The following is a 16,027-nucleotide window of genomic DNA, read 5'->3' as shown; positions in this document are numbered from 1 at the left end:
GTTTTGGCATAACATCGGCACAATAGACAATAGACATCGGTTTCAGGGGATTATAACACAATACAAAAATATGCCTATTAAGCGCAAGGCAACCGACAGTATGATTCCCACCCAGGGATCAGGTAGATGACAGGGCTGACCTTCGTTAGGCGGTCGGTCAAGTAGAGCTTCGAAGCGTGCGACCCCGGTACCTGACATCCAGGATGTCGATAGTAGCGATGAATTTTCCGAATACGACCCAAAGGAAGATAGCCTGAAAGGTATTACAAGTGGACTTCTTGAAAAGTAACCACCTAGGTGCTGACTTACTTCAAGAGGTTGTTGACAAGTTCTCCCTCGAATCGTTCAGTAACAAGAAGAGCTCTGCCGTCCAGAAGCAAGATCCAAATTTCGGCTACAAGGACTTTTCGTCGCTCCCTCTGAAACCAGATCACGCAAACCGTCCGCTATGGATCGACCCTTTGAAAGGAACCATCACGTTGGAGAGCTTCTCGCCCTTGGCTCCTCAGGCGCAGGATTTCCTGACCACCATCGCCGAACCGCTGTCACGTCCGACCCATCTGCACGAATACAGGTTGACGGGAAACAGTTTGTATGCGGCTGTCTCGGTTGGTCTCCAGCCTCAGGATATCATCAACTTCCTTGACCGGTTGTCGAAGACGCCCCTCCCGGATACAATTAAATCCTTCATCATCGATTTTACGAAGTCATACGGAAAGATCAAGGTCGTGTTGAAACATAATCGCTTCTTCGTGGAAAGTACCGATCCATCCATGTTGCAGATGCTTCTGCAGGATGAAGTCATTGGGGCTCAGAGAGTTCAGGGCGGGTCGGCCGGTATCATCCAGCAAGCTGCTCCAAAGATGGGTGGACTTGTTATCCCTGGTACCAAGGATGCAGCAGGAGTGAAGCAGAGTACGGACCAGCAGCAACCGGCAGATGATAACCAAGGAGAGAAGCGCCAGGAGGATGATTTACTTTTGGCCATTCGCGATGAAGATGATGATGAAGAGCAAGCTCAGGTTCACAGCTTTGAAATTCCGAATGAAGCAGTGGAACCTGTTAAGGCCCGCTGCCAGGCAATGGGGTGTCCAGCATTAGAAGAGTATGACTTTCGGAACGACGAAATCAATCCCACTTTGGATATCGACTTGAAGCCGCAAGCTCGAATTCGAAGTTATCAGGAGAAGAGCTTGAGTAAGATGTTCGGTAACGGACGTGCTAAGAGTGGTATCATTGTCCTTCCTTGTGGTGCCGGAAAGACCCTAGTCGGTATCACGGCTGCTTGCACTATCAAGAAGGGCACAATAATTCTTTGTACTAGCTCCATGTCTGTGGTTCAATGGAGAAATGAGTTCCTGCGGTGGTCGAATATTGACCCAGGTGATATTGCTGTTTTCACCTCTGACAACAAGGAGAAGTTCCGCAGATCGACCGGTATCATTGTTTCGACATATTCAATGGTTTCCCAAACAAGAGCCCGGTCTCATGACGCACAGAAAATGATGGACTGGATTCAATCGCGTGAATGGGGTCTAATGATTCTTGATGAGGTGCACGTGGTGCCTGCATCTATGTTCCGTAAAGTTACATCGGCTATCGCGACCCAAAGCAAGCTCGGGTTGACTGCTACTCTCTTGCGTGAAGATGACAAGATTAAAGATTTGAACTTTTTGATTGGTCCGAAGTTATACGAAGCGAACTGGATGGAACTTGCGGAGCAAGGGCACATTGCCAAGGTCCAATGCGCTGAGGTGTGGTGTCCTATGACTACGGAATTTTACTCGGAGTATATGAGAGAAAAATCGAGAAAGGCAGCTTTACTCTACATCATGAATCCACGGAAGTTTCAAGCTTGCCAATTCCTCATTGACTACCATGAAAAGCGTGGAGACAAGGTTATTGTGTTCTCTGATAATGTCTATGCTCTTGAGCGTTACGCGCTTAAGTTGAATAAGGCGTACATTTATGGTGGCACTCCCCAGAATGAGCGTATGCGGATTTTGGAGAACTTTCAGCACAACGAGCAAGTCAACACCATCTTCCTGTCGAAGATCGGAGACACATCCTTGGATTTGCCTGAGGCAACCTGTCTGATTCAGATTTCATCACACTACGGTTCCCGTCGTCAAGAAGCTCAACGGCTGGGCCGAATTCTGCGAGCTAAGCGTCGTAACGACGAGGGCTTCAATGCATTCTTCTACTCTCTTGTTTCAAAAGATACGGACGAGATGTTCTATTCTTCCAAACGACAAGCTTTCCTTGTCGACCAAGGCTACGCTTTCAAAGTTATCACCCATCTTCAAGGCATTGAAAATCTGGAGGGACTCGCTTACGCAACCCCTAGTGAACGACGCGAGCTTTTACAGGAGGTCATGCTGCAAAATGAAACGTCTGCGGATGTTGAAGCCGTAACTGATGACTTGTTCTCTGAACGTTCTGGTGGTCCAAGGGCTAAGAAGGGAGCCGTCAAACGCAGTGCAGCTACCCTTAGCGGCTTGGCCGGTGGAGAGGACATGGCATATATTGAGTACAACAAGAGCAGGAACAAGCAGCTGAAGGACAAAGTGGGACACCATCCACTGTTCCGCAAGATAGAGCGGGAGCGTCAGAAGAGGAAGAAGGAAATGGAGGAATTTGGCATGCATTGATTGAGATGCCAGCGCAGTTCAGATGGAAGCCAGTTTCGTTCATCAGATTGGTACTTTTTCTCCTGGTAATAGGGTTGCATTGGTCATATATCTGTTTGGAAAAGCAGTTTGCATCAAGTTACGAAGTATACATAATAAACATACTATAATTTGACAAATACCTTCCATATCCATGTATATGATAAGTTCTTACAAATGGCACTCAGCTGAATAGTTGGCATCGAACAATATCCCATGGACAAGACCTACCTCAGTGACAGGCTCAACAAGATTGAATTTGACCGACCGCAGCACCTAGGACCAAGTATATACACCCTGAAATCCCATTCAAATCGAACAGAAAAGCTACTTGGGAGGCTACCGAGACAGCTACGCCTGTCCTCCGTTCCGCCCTTTCTTTTCATCCATATCAAATATACCCCGCACGAAAGCTGACAACAGCGATGATTCCCTTGCACCAAGCCTGGTTTCTATAGCCGTTAGTTCGCCCTGGCTAGAATGTACTTCAAGGGTAGGTAGTATACCGACAGGTTTACAGCGGGACAATGGTGCCGACGGTGGGACTGGGAGTAGGAGTCACAGCGGCACTGGAACTGGCAGTGCTGGCACTAGGACTAGCACTGGCTTCAGCGCTGACTTTGCCGTGGGGTCTGTTGAAGATGTTGAGAATGCCTCCCATCCAGTCGGGGTTGATGGCGGCCGGGGCCGGAGCGGGGGCAGCGAGGGTGCTGGTTGCGAAGATGGTGATTGCGAGGGTGAAGAAGCGCATTGTTGCAGTATATTGAGGTTGAATGAGTGGATTGGGTGAAAGTTGTGAGTGAGTGTAGGGTTTTGGAAAGAAAAGGTTATAAAGAAAGAATGACTGGATAGCTTGTTGGCTACTAGTGTCTTCTTGTGGTAGGCCTTGAGTTCTTATATGCTCTATCTTAGTTTATTATTGAAAGGACTGTGCTAATCAATACTGGAGTACGCAAAAAGGGCTCGCTGTCATTTAGGTCTATAAACAAGAAACACGATAGTAGATCATAGTAATAGTCTCTTCATGCTAAACATGCATATCCATCTTAGTCTTTCCCAGGTAGAGTAGTTTCGTCATACTACATGCGTTATCCTCACTCCTCAGGAGGAATAGTAGCAGAATTAAGATGCATGCCAAAGCGAGCTTCTCGATCGAAAGCCTATAAACCGGACCCTTAGACCCACAGATCGTCGATAAATGAATCCTCCGATGTTTGAACAGAAGTCGAGCCAAGACGCGTTGACGACAGCTAGCCTTCCGACCATCTTTATCATCTACCTGATACACTCGGCCGCAATAGTTTCTCACACACTAGTCTTCAAGTTTCAGTCGAAATCTCCCGAGGTTATTCAAGACATACACCGGTCTGAGGACCGGTATGCCCCTCTTGTCGGATGGTTTGGGGGTAAACTTCGGTGGTATTGTGTAGCTGGGTCGTAATCTTCATATTTGGCCGTTGAAATGGATCAAGGGTCCCACATTCTATCTTGGGGCAAATCCAAGCATTTTACCCCTGGTCTAGTGCTGCAGAGTCTTTAGCCTAATCGATGTGGGTTCTTTCATAATTACCTAACTATGGTCATTGAGCTGGAGACTCCAGGATTCGTTGGTCTTGGGAACGGGTCTTGGGTTAAAGGGACACGGTTGATAACTGATGGATACCTTGATTGACATCTCTTTCTGCACCTTTTCCTGAAGGGTGAACTCTGTGACTAGAAGATCTTATTACTTGCCTATTACTGTCCTCTGAGGCACAGTACCCACTATCCAGGAAAGGTCGTTATGACGGTGTCATCTTATGAACGAGTTCTTGGCTTGTTTGCGTTATTCTGACTACTCAAAGTCCAAATACACAGGGAAACCACCTCCCCTCTTAGAGCACATTTTCTTTTCTGGCTGATTTGTCCTCTCTACTAGATGAATTGAACTATGACAGGTTTCTGCCATTCGGAGAAGCGGGGCTTGCTAAAGGGCTACTGCTTAAGACTCTATATCCTTATCCCCTTACCCTCATCCCGGACTCAATGGTCAACTAGGATAACCATATGACCGAGTGGACAGTCCAAGGCCGGTGTCATTACAGTTCATACTACAGAGAGCTTGTTAGAGCTTCTTCTTTCCTTGCGTGGATCTCAATGGGGCGATAAAGTATAAATAACCTGGGAATTTTCCTAGTTATAATGACATATTCCCTCTGAGAATACAAATTCCCAGCTAAACCCTAAATAATACCTAAAGGTACCGATAACCGAGGGAGAAAGCTAGGGGGACCCGAGAATCAGCTGAAGCTCGTTAGATGACAACGTTTGCATTGGGAAGCTGAAGGGAATTAGAGACCGCAAAAGGGACCAACCTCAGTGTGTTCACAGAGTTCTTAGTAAGAAACACAGCGTCCTTCGGCCGGGTTTCTGTCTAGATAGCAATACAAGAAGGTACAGCACCGTTGGCATCCCTCCCAGGTGCAGCAGTAGCTATCGAGACCAATACATGTAGGGTGAACTTGTCTTGATTAGTTAGGGCTCAGTTGCTACAGAGCATGTCTACATACAAGGGTTGCCATACGGAAGGCCCATTCTTGATTGATAGACACTTATTGGGGCCCTCGGGGCTGCAAGGTATAGGGCGGGAATTGGAGAAGTGCTAGATAGAGAAGCTTCATGATTGATGACTTTAAAGTTGGTATTGTTTGATTTAGGTGATAGTACTCGAAGTGGTAGACAGGTGAATGGAAGTTTTCTAGGAGAGAGAAGAAGAGGGAAGAAAGTCAAAGGGGTTCGTTTATAATCGAAGCTCGTCAGCTTCGGGGGCGCCTCTGGATTGAAGTTGTTCGGCCACCGAGCTGGTCGTTGCTGGAAGATACATAAGGCTATCGAGCTCGTGAGCGAGGCGATCCTTGAAGTATCAGAGGAATCAACAGAGGAATCAACAGAGGAGAAATATGACTTGACTAGCTCAGGTGGTACGGATTTGCCCATTCTGTTATTATGCTGGGGAATTCCTGATAGAATGGTATTACAGGAGTATATTATAAGAACATTCATATGCGTACTAGGCTTGATATCAAAGAAAAGCGCTTCCAAGAGTCTTGATATTATCCGATTAGCTCCTAGTATGGCTAGTTGTCTTGATCAATAATTAAATGGAGCGCGTTAGAAAAGCGATTCACAACTACGAGACCACTTTGTACAGAACCTTTTGTGACCTTGAAATGTTCGAGACCGTTGGATTTGGTTGAAAGGTGAGAGCTGTTAATGTGTAAGCAGCCCGATCGAGAAGCGATCCAGACTCGGTTGTGATGTCCGGATTACTAAGTCCTTTTTCACTGCATGTTCAATGAGAAGCAACGAGACAAACAGCTAAAATACGAGAAATTGGTCAACCTTTCTTGAATGATTGGCCCTGGCCTGCATATGACGTCGCTCGGGCGTCGCGAAGCCCCGAAGCCCGACCTTGATCTGCACTTTAACTCACTAGGAGTAGTAGTACTGCCTGTCCCCGCATATTGGAACTAGGTATACTTAAATAAGCTTGCCATAAGACAAGGCTGCCTGGCCATCACTTCTGCCCAGCTTTCATGAATTTGCCGAGGAGGCTTCAAGCCATTCGTCCTCGGGGTTTCCGTTCTCAACGCTTAAGTTGCTATACTCCGGCTGTCCAACATTTGCGGCGCATCTCATTCTCGTCGCTATTCAGCACAATCGCTGCTAAATCTAACTATCGAGCAGCAGGGGTTCGCCTTGCCTCTTCCGAAACCACATACCGTGTCAACGCTCTACGAAATCCAATGGCCACGGCACGGAAGATTGAGCTGTCCACATCTGACTCCGGTGTCTACTCCGCTGGGGTTAGAGAGGACGCTGCTCGAGCTGCTAGCGAAGTCTTGCAGGAGAATCTAGAGAAGCACCATATTTACTTTAACGATTCCGGATTCCACAGTATGTTCGATTTGATACCTCATATTTATCAGTGGTGAAAGATCTCCATGCTAATGTAGCAGACCACATCGTCCACCATATTTTAACCATGTTTGCCCTCGGGGCTTCCCCGGATGAGATTAAGGCTGCGTTTGAAAGAAATAAGAGTTACCAGAGGCCTGCTTTACCGGCCAATGACAGTGTGGTTCAGTCCTTGTATGACCAGGCTCGATTCAAAGAATGCCTTGGCAAACGAAACAATTACCCCAGTTTCTTGGAATATTTCCAACGTGAGATTGAAACGAAAGGTGTCGAGAACGTGGTTAACCAATACATTTTCGCCGGGGATGATCTCGCGGAAGATATGCTCGTAAGATTGTTTGGAGGTGAGTGCATGCATATCTCAGTCTAGTTGGCAGCATTCCGTATCTATAGGACTTACTTGTGTTGCAATGCTCTAGGTCTCATTCATCCACTCATCCACTTGGGGTTCGGGATTGAGTTCAATCAGCCTGCCATCGTAGCAGAGGCCCTTGCCCAAGCTGCTACTCATGAGGACTGGACTGGCCCAATGTTTCTCTTACCCGCCGAAAAAGCAGCGGGGGGCATTGGCAAACCTGGAAAGAAGACATTGCTGCAAATCCTGGAGGAAATCCGCAACAATGAGAAATTAGCGAATTCCGCGCATTGGGACGATGAGAATAGGATGAGGGACGGCGTCCTTGTACGGGCACCCGATGAAATGATCAAGCATGCTGCAGAATTCACCATCTCCGAGGATCAAATAGAAGAAAAGCTTGTCGAAATAGTCGACACGGTTGGTAAGTACTTACGAAGCCAGCGTCTACATTAGCGGGTACTGATTGTAACGACATTTCAGCCTACTTCACAGCTACTGCTCAACGACCATCCAAGCAGGTTAAGTTTGACTTCTTCTATATACATGGCATGAATGCGACGATATTTCTCACCAAGTTCATCTCACTTCCGTGGCTAGAGGTGCGCTCCAAGCTACGTCTGCTCGAATGGAAAGGACGATTGAACCTATTGCTATATGTATCTCGCAATACACCCGAGCTGTATCTCAATGATGTGACTGAGTATCAGGCTTCGAGGACATGGGAGGATATTTTCGCATATGCCAACGCACATCCAAGAGATGATGGACATATTGGTAAATTGGTAAGAGCTGTAGCGAACGGAGAGAGAGTCTGCCGTCCATACGAGGCCAAAGCCAACGATTTGGGATTGACGATCACCGGCGATATGTGGCTGAAGATCGGGAATATGGGTGAGTCGAAGTTGAAACCCGTGCCTGGCAACCGTAGCTGACGACGGATATAGTGATGGATTCAACTTCCGATGAACATTCCGTGTGGGTCCGTTCAACCGGGTTCGATGGAGCGTGGGAGGAATTTGAAGACCGCTCCCGTCTGTGACCGTCTTTGACCGTATGTAGCTCTTGTATGTCTGTATGTGTCATATCATGTCATGTAGTCAGTCCAACAATTAATGTATATTTCGGTGAGCGAACGTTGTACATACCGAGTACGGAGTAGTAGTCGAGGGAAAAAGCATTTGCCATGTTTGCAGCCATCACGTGGTGATTGTGGATGAGCAGGTGGGGCGATAAATCCCCAACAGCTTCATCGATCACCACGCTAACGCTTATTTTAGTCTCATACATCCCCCCATCCTCTTTCTTCCCTTTCCATCTGAAATCTCATCCTGATCGAAATCAACTGGAACCATTTGACCTGTCTCTTGTTCTGATCAGATTGTCCCCCTTCCGAGACCCTTCTGCTGGGGAGGAACCAGCCATGGCAGGCGACGACAATTCAAACCGCAATAGAGATTCTTCCGCCCAGAGCTCTCAACTATGGCCCGATGATGACAACCCGTTCGTTGCTTTCCGTCGCTTTGCCGACGAACAGATTTCCTCCATGTTACAGTCAGTAACGGGGCTGCCGTCTATGGTCACGGCCCCGCCACCCGATCATTGGTCTATTTTCTCAGACGACAGATACTACAAAGACGCGTATACTCGCCAAAGACGAAGCGGTGACGGCAACGAAGGAGACCATTATGCAGGCTCAGAAACTGGCGCATCAGCCGAGTCGACTGATAATCCACCATCGAAGTCGCGCTGGCCAGGATCAGATGATCCTTGGCAGTCCCATCGTACCAGAAGACAGACTCTGCCTCACGACTCCTTCGATATCGACTTCTTTTTCGATTCCTTTTTCGACAGGTTCTGGTTCGATGATCGTGTTTCTTCCCGTTTCTTCCATCCGTACAATAGGCCCCTGTTCTCGAGCATGATAAACGATGAATCTCCGGCCTGGCCTGTTACCTACCTCATGTTCAGCCCTTACTCCCCTCTGCATTTGGAGCGTCAGGCACAATATCGGTCCAGTCGTGAGCGTGGAGTATTCTCGTCTCTCATGTCTACTCTGAACCTTTCTGCTGAAAATGATCCCACAGAGCCCCAGTGGCGGGAGGCTTTTGAGGATCTTTTGCGACTTGAAAACGGAAAACCTATGCTTGACAGGGACCCTGCAGACATCAGCAAGAGGGAATCGGGGAAGGACTGGTTGCAGGGGCTGGTCAAACGTGGTAGTCTTGGGGATCGTTTCAAGTACATCTCTGGAACAGAAGGCCGACCATGGTCGACTATTACGTTCGATAGTCCAAAGAGCACAGAAGATGGCCGCAGTCTGGCTGAGGAGGAAGCCTCGACTAATAGCACAAAGGCGGAAATTAGTTGGGGCGACGCTGAGACTGAGTCAGTAACAGAGCTAGATATGTACGACCGTTTCCTTGCGGACATTGAAGCTCGTGAGCGGGAGTTTTTCAAGGATGCACACGAAAGCCCTCTCCTGCGCCTTCTTCTTGAAGATAGATACAGAACCCCAGATAACAGAGTATCATCACGGAAAGCAAACTGGGCTGAAGATACAGAAAGCAGCCTAGACCAGGTGTCTGGCGAACACCAGAAGACTGTTTCAGAGACAGACTCAAAACCGTCCACCAATACCTCTCCTGTGGAGACCAACCACTCGGTGGCGGAGAACAAACACTACGTCATATCCACCAAAACTTCAACAGAGCGTATCCGGCTTCCTGATGGATCGATTCAGACAAAGACCCTAAAGACTCAGCAGTTCGCAGATGGCCGGGAAGAGAGCAATGAATCTATCGAGGTGGTCAATCCTCTGCAGGTCAATCGGGAACCCACTAATCCGGAGGGAGCTCCGTCTGATGAAAAACCGAGCGGCTGGTTCTGGAAGGGTGAATAGGTCGAGAGATCTTAGATTTTCATCATTCCTTTCCTCTGATTATGCTTTCTTTCACACTACTCTCCTTTACTCACCCGCCTTTTATTCCTTTTCTATGTCTTGTCTGCTTAGCGCTGCGTTTTCCCAGTTGGCGTCTTATGAACTGTTCCTATTCCAATTTCCCACATAACCTTTTTCAAAATAACTCCCCTAGCAAACATTATGCTAGTCTCATATATTCAACTCTTATGCCGTGTACTGGTTACCTGGCTATGCTAAGTGGTCTTTTCAAGGGGCAATATCTTCCAGATCTTACACATCTCAACTAATGTTCCATGGCATGTATCTCTTAGTATTTATTCCTTAAAAACACACATGACCGCGTTCAGATTACTGGTAGCTAAGCTAAATCCATCTAGTCTGCCTTGACGTTCTTCTTCTGTGCTTTTCCAGCAGTCCACCCTTTTGATTCCCAGTACTTGACACTGTCTTCCATCTTCTTGTATGCCCATGTAAAAGAGGGGTCTAGTGGCGCATTAGCAGGCTTTAGAAATTGTCAACTCAACTGCCCAAGACTACTTACACAAGAACTGTCGGAGGTCATGCCTGTTATCATCAGGAGAGTACTGTTCCGCATGATAACTAGGGGTAAGTACGGTCATCTTATGACGGTTAATGGCATAATTGTAGAAGAAATGACGGGTTTTCTCATATATCTCGCGCGGGCTGTACTCATTACCCCACACATGGAGCAATCTTTCGTACATGGACCAAGGTCCTAGTTTCGCGATCTTACGCAGGTAGCCGAAAGTGGACAACTCAGCGTACGTTACACCCATGTCCGCTTCGTCTGACTGGACGTACGTGGATGTTATCGGTTCCAGCTCGGCAGTTGGGGTGGCATTCAGGAATTCGTGAAGAATAGGCAATTCAAACGAATCCCGAGACCAGGCGATGAATTTCTTCAAGTCGACTTTGCTGATAGAGCCAATTGGGTTCAACTAGTTTAGGTTTTACTGTTAGCATCAAATTGCCCCGTATGAAGAGCGCCAGGCAAGAGAAAGGGCTAAGGCATACATCTGCGCTACTGGCATCGTATTTAGTTAAATAGCCACGCAAACTGTGTATTCCGGTCAGTATTGAACAAATCCTATACATGAGTACTTGGGGCTAAAGGGGTGAAGTTGTATATACCATTCTGCTGACAGTTAGCGAAATCCAGTATGTTTAGGAGAGACCACTTACCATCTACATTTGATGATGCCAGGACAAGCAGTCCGCCTCCACCTGGTCGCTGCCGGACTGTAGGAAGCAAGGATGCAAACAAGTACGAAAGCACCATTCTTAAGCGGGCTTGAACGTTCTGTAGCGCTTGATTTTCTGCCCGACTACCACCATGAACCTTGAACTTAGGCTGGAAGTTGGTAACCATCGTGAACAAATTCGTCAAGGAAGTCACAACTGTATCAAAGTTGAAGTCGACATGATAAGATCCAATGTCGGTTGAAAGCCTCTTTGACCGGTCCCTTGTCTCCTTACTGGAATTTTGGGTGCCCATATAGCTGGTGTGGAAGATGCGGCTAAGAGAGAATTAGCATGCTTGGTTAGAGGCTAGAAGTTCGGCAAGTCCAGTCTTACTTGCACACTTCTTGACTCGTAGTAGGAAGCCAGGTGGAATCCGCAGGCTCAGCGCACAGCCTGCGGACATCTTTGATAACCTGCTCATTTCCTTCTGACACTGCCTTGATGACTTCTCTACACATCGAATGTACAATAATGGCAGTAGCACAACTGTCAATACCACCACTGAGCGGAAGGAAGAATCCAGCGGCACCACTCCTTCGGAGGTAATCCCAAAGCCAACAAGCTGGACCGAGTGCAACTTCTTCTTCAGGAGCGTGGTAGCGGGGCGCAATGGCCTCAGATGGGGCAAGGCCGGGATCAGCTTCTTCGTTTTGACGAGAGAGCCTCATATCGAGGTCAAGACGAACAAATGGTGTTTGTTTGCTGGCTTGCATACCACGACTAGCACTAGAACGATACGTCCGGACCTATACGAAGTTAGCTTTTGGCTACAAGAGCCAGAACTTTGGGGACCGGACTTCTTCTATATCGACTGTAGCCGTAACAACCTCGACATCATTCAAGGAAAATTGAGACCCCTGGGCCACAATATTGCCATTGACGACGATCATTGCGCAGCCATCGTAATACAGTCTATCACCATCGCAGCCTTGCTGGTTCGCATATAGATAAATGCCTCCACTCTAAAAGGCCGTCAGCCTACGGAATTAATACTATCTTTGTGGGTAACTTCACCAGTTTCGTAGCCTGCGTAACCAAGTTGATACGGGTGTCAAGCTTCCTTAACTCGTGATGGCTTCCTGACGAATTGGAAATGATCTCCACACCTATCGGAGAGGTCAGTGGTCTCTACCAGAATAGAGCTACATCTTGCAATGATGGCCATACCGGCAAGACCATAAGGAATATGAGGCCTACATATATGTTAGCATGATAGTCACAATTACGTAGTTGAAGTGCGTACCCATTAGGAGTGAATAGCTCTTCGCATGTCTCTAAACCTAGACAAGTATCTCTTGTGCTGATGACTGCGTCTCCGAAAGGAACTTTATACTGGCCTGTTATTTTACCAACGATTGATTCAAGATAGTAATCTTCAATCTCTTGGGGGCGCTGCCATGGAGTAAAATACCGCATTTCTCTATAGTTTCCATCTGATTAACTCACAAACGTTAGCAAAGAACAAGACGAACTGTGTTGGGATAAGGTATGAACAAACCATTCGCAAGCCACATCTTCGGGCGAATCAGAATGATCTTGCGGTTATAAAAGATCACGCTTGGAAATATTAGCAAGACCCTGTTTACCAAGTTGAAAATCACCCACCGGCAATTGTATCGCACATTCCTATGCCGAACAGGCATACCTACGTCCACCACAATGTCTTGACAGTCAGCGTGGTCAATGATACGAGCCAGCATCTCCCACGAATGGAGGAACGTATCGCCCTCGAGGAATCCATCAAGAACACCATATCCTAAATAAACGTATCAATGAATCGAACTTTGTAGTCATGGCCAATATTCATGTTACCGGTGATTTCTAGTTCAGGACCGACGCGTAGAGTAGCTCCAGCTTTCTTAGCCTGACGGATACTCTCAATAATTCGTTCGCAGTTGCCTTCAAAATCAAGGGCCCATTGGTTAAGGGAGCTGACAGGTAAGACAAATTAGCGCAACCTTGTAAGTAGATGGCGCAAGGAATTGCTCGAATGTAGTACCTACCATGTTGCAAGAGTGACAAGGTGGCCCATGTTGAATGAATGGGGACAATCTCAATTAGTGACCAATTTCCGATCTCTAGATCCCGAACCCGTATCTTGTCAGCAAATCGTTCAAAGCGCACACAAGAGACAAGTTCATGCGCGCTTTCCCGGCGATAAGAATTGAATTGGAGATGGACGACAATGATGCAGGTCACGTGTGTGGGGAGCTTCCCCCTCGTACCCCGCTGTGGTTTTTGTATTACCGGAGCATTCATAGTAAAGATCTCTGAAATGCATGCGGTGATAGTATCCGGAATACGTCATTTGCCGGCGTGTTGATCCTCGGATAAGTTATGAGAAGCAGCTGATTAATCACTGGTTATCAGGGCGTCTACATTTGCGCTTGCGATTTCTACTCTGCTTGCCCCCTCTTTTGGCATTCTACATAGTTACCGGTATAGATTTTTCACCCCAATCCGCTCACTGATCTGATTCGTGCATAAGATTCATTATGACCAGTCACCCCCAGATTCCAACTCCTGCCCATACGCAAGCTGAGTCAATGCTCTCTCGACAATTTGGGAGAGAAACCGTAAATTACTTCTCCAGTAGGCCACCGGCTCTGACTAAACAGTCCGTTTCGATACTAATATTACTAGGCTCGCCTCTAAATCGGCTCTCGTTCCTGCGGACCGAGCATGCTTTCCTTTCGGCAGCTATCAAACATCCTTCCACCCGCTTCGTACTTCTGAAGGACCTTGCACCCCTTACAAAGTCTCCTTCGGAATTGTATTATGCTCACTATAATGAAGTCGAAAAGCTTGTTCCTGAGACGATTTATGATAAGACAGAAGAGGAGACAATCAAGGAATATGACTCACGGAAAACCACCGCGCAGCTAATCTTCCTTGGACTGGACGAGAGCCGTAAGCAAGATGGGCTCGCTTGGAAGATCTATACCGGTGCACCTTTCTTTGCTCTTGACGTAACCCCAAAGGGGGATGAAGAGCAACAGACCAATTCCAAAGCTGTGATTAGCGCCATGGAGGAAAAGGGGTTGAGCTTCTTCCAGTCGAGAGTGGTCATGACCTTTTCAGCTGACGAAGGTAAGCTTTGCTGAAATCTAGAGAGCAGACTTCGTTTACTCACCGCATCCAAGCTGCCATTTATGCCCAGTCCCGCGCTCTCATGGATTGGAATAATCGTAATAGCTTCTGTGGCACTTGCGGCCATCCGACGCTCTCTGTAAATTCCGGTACCAAGCGTGCCTGTCCACCTACAGACGTTGCCCGTGTCGCGGAGGGAAAACCAGCCGAACGACCTGCCTGCAACACGCGCACTACTCTTTCCAATCTCTCCTTTCCACGTACCGATCCAACAATCATTGTGGCCGTTCTTTCAACCGATGCCAAGCGGGTTCTGCTTGGTCGCTCAAAACGCTATCCGCCCAACTGGTATTCAACCCTTGCCGGTTTCATTGAACCAGCAGAGTCGGTTGAAGACGCTGTCCGGAGGGAGGTGTGGGAAGAGGCGGGTGTCACTCTTTCCCGTGTCATTATTCACTCATCTCAACCTTGGCCCTACCCAGCAAATCTCATGATTGGAGCAATCGCACAGGTTAGTGATCCTGCTCATGAAACGATCAACCTAAGCCACGATCCTGAGCTGGAAGATGCGAAATGGTTTGACGTCGAGGAAGTCGAGGAGGCTTTGAGAATAGGTGTAAGTGCGCTGGGTGATAAGGCTGGTCCGGAGTACAAAGAGGGAGGGTTGAGACTTCCGCCGCCAACTGCTATCGCGAATCAACTGATCAGAGCAGCTATCAACATGGATCTCTTGGCAGGAGACAAGACTTCAAAAATGTAGACGTTAAGTTCTTTAAGCTTCCGCAGCCTGTCTGGTTTGCGTTTTGAATATCATAGACTACAGCATAGAGAGACTTGCTTCAAATGTGATGATTGGTGAGTACCATCTTCTTGGGCCATGCAAAGATCGTAGACAAAAATTGTGTCGTTCATTTTTCAGTCCAAGACCTAGACTGGTGAACTCGTCATGAAGGCTTATATACAAAAATCAAAAATAAAGAGTCAAACAACCCATCGAGTGTGAAGGATCTAATCTGGTACCCAAGTTTTCCTCACAAATTGGCATAAACGGTTCCGTCTCGCAGTTCGTGTATACTCTCTTTTCCAGACGGTGAGCCAACCTCGGTGTATCTCCTTCCATCTCTCAACTCATGAATTGTTATTCTCCGATGGGACTTTTTGCCCCGCCGCGAGCCCCGACTCGAGAAAGACGATTCTCCGCGTGCGTCGCGCAGTGTCGACTCGATGCTCCCTGAATCGCTAAGTGCAGCGCTGCTAGTGGGTGTCCCTTCTCTACTTTCCCTGTTTATGGAGGCTTGTAGCTGGTTATCTGCCACCATGGCCATACCAGTCTCTTGGTACCATTGGCGCAGATCAGTGGCGCAGGCTTCCTCTTCGCTCCCGTATTCAATTGGGGGGTCATGAGTCAGTGCTTTATCATCTAAGCCTTTGAAAACAGCCCAGGCACTGGTGTCAAGGCTGATAAGCATTATGGAGCGATTGAAACTCTTGACTCTGAAGTTGCGTAACAAGACAGCGTTCCCCTCTTCCACTGAGGGAAGTGCTACTTTGGAAGGTCGGAAAATCTGCGCATAGAGAGTGGTTCCAGCCATAGATTGATCAGTGAGTTGAAGGGTTAAGATAAAATCCTTCTTTCCTGATGCCGCTCGGAACACAGGTTGGACTTCCGACACAACAGATATGGTATCTACCAATGCATTGTAGTGATCGACAAGAGTGGCCAACGGAGCAAGATAGGAGAGTTGGCTGTGCAGGCCGGGATAATGGCGG

At 47.6% G+C, this 16,027-nt stretch overlaps 7 protein-coding genes across 7 annotated transcripts; 4 read left to right on the top strand and 3 right to left on the bottom strand.

Moving 5' to 3' along the window:
- Positions 1-70: 70 nt before the first annotated feature.
- Positions 71-2,651, top strand: F9C07_10672 (RNA polymerase II transcription initiation; the record flags this gene model as incomplete). The annotated part of the gene is made up of 3 exons (XM_041292204.1): positions 71-98; positions 150-260; positions 316-2,651. The coding sequence occupies 3 exons, from the start codon at positions 71-73 to the stop codon at positions 2,649-2,651; spliced, it is 2,475 nt and encodes an 824-aa protein (XP_041146503.1).
- A 409-nt stretch (positions 2,652-3,060) lies between these two features.
- On the bottom strand, positions 3,061-3,420 carry F9C07_2232897 (uncharacterized protein; the record flags this gene model as incomplete). The annotated part of the gene is made up of 2 exons (XM_071509922.1): positions 3,061-3,121; positions 3,188-3,420. The coding sequence occupies 2 exons, from the start codon at positions 3,418-3,420 to the stop codon at positions 3,061-3,063; spliced, it is 294 nt and encodes a 97-aa protein (XP_071366549.1).
- Positions 3,421-4,239: 819 nt separating this feature from the next.
- Positions 4,240-5,329, bottom strand: F9C07_10674 (uncharacterized protein; the record flags this gene model as incomplete). Its single annotated transcript, XM_071507469.1, has 2 exons — positions 5,219-5,329; positions 4,240-4,382 (listed from the first exon to the last, which is right to left on the bottom strand). Exons 1-2 carry the CDS (start codon positions 5,241-5,243, stop codon positions 4,240-4,242), a joined length of 168 nt encoding a protein of 55 aa, XP_071366548.1. The 5' UTR covers positions 5,244-5,329.
- Positions 5,330-6,244: 915 nt separating this feature from the next.
- On the top strand, positions 6,245-8,023 carry F9C07_2068463 (uncharacterized protein; the record flags this gene model as incomplete). The annotated part of the gene is made up of 5 exons (XM_071508738.1): positions 6,245-6,605; positions 6,638-6,970; positions 7,046-7,405; positions 7,465-7,875; positions 7,929-8,023. The coding sequence occupies 5 exons, from the start codon at positions 6,245-6,247 to the stop codon at positions 8,021-8,023; spliced, it is 1,560 nt and encodes a 519-aa protein (XP_071366547.1).
- Positions 8,024-8,404: 381 nt separating this feature from the next.
- On the top strand, positions 8,405-9,883 carry F9C07_10676 (uncharacterized protein; the record flags this gene model as incomplete). Its single annotated transcript, XM_071507470.1, has 1 exon — positions 8,405-9,883. One exon carries the CDS (start codon positions 8,405-8,407, stop codon positions 9,881-9,883), a length of 1,479 nt encoding a protein of 492 aa, XP_071366546.1.
- A 394-nt stretch (positions 9,884-10,277) lies between these two features.
- F9C07_2257135 (glutamine-dependent NAD(+) synthetase) lies at positions 10,278-13,544 on the bottom strand (the record flags this gene model as incomplete). The annotated part of the gene is made up of 14 exons (XM_041292136.2): positions 13,171-13,544; positions 12,980-13,098; positions 12,773-12,923; positions 12,666-12,724; positions 12,411-12,600; positions 12,335-12,360; positions 12,182-12,273; positions 11,965-12,129; positions 11,501-11,913; positions 11,108-11,442; positions 11,027-11,060; positions 10,940-10,982; positions 10,446-10,863; positions 10,278-10,387 (listed from the first exon to the last, which is right to left on the bottom strand). The coding sequence occupies exons 1-14, from the start codon at positions 13,197-13,199 to the stop codon at positions 10,278-10,280; spliced, it is 2,184 nt and encodes a 727-aa protein (XP_041146500.1). The 5' UTR covers positions 13,200-13,544.
- Positions 13,545-13,662: 118 nt separating this feature from the next.
- On the top strand, positions 13,663-15,017 carry F9C07_10678 (NADH pyrophosphatase I of the Nudix family of hydrolase; the record flags this gene model as incomplete). Its single annotated transcript, XM_041285965.1, has 3 exons — positions 13,663-13,759; positions 13,811-14,257; positions 14,311-15,017. The coding sequence occupies 3 exons, from the start codon at positions 13,663-13,665 to the stop codon at positions 15,015-15,017; spliced, it is 1,251 nt and encodes a 416-aa protein (XP_041146499.1).
- Between the last annotated feature and the right edge of the window lie 1,010 nt (positions 15,018-16,027).

Source organism: Aspergillus flavus, chromosome 4 (genome assembly GCF_009017415.1).
Source record: "Aspergillus flavus chromosome 4, complete sequence".
NCBI lineage: Eukaryota > Fungi > Ascomycota > Eurotiomycetes > Eurotiales > Aspergillaceae > Aspergillus > Aspergillus flavus.
Note: the sequence above shows the minus strand (reverse complement) of the source record. Positions and strands in the feature narration are given on the sequence as shown.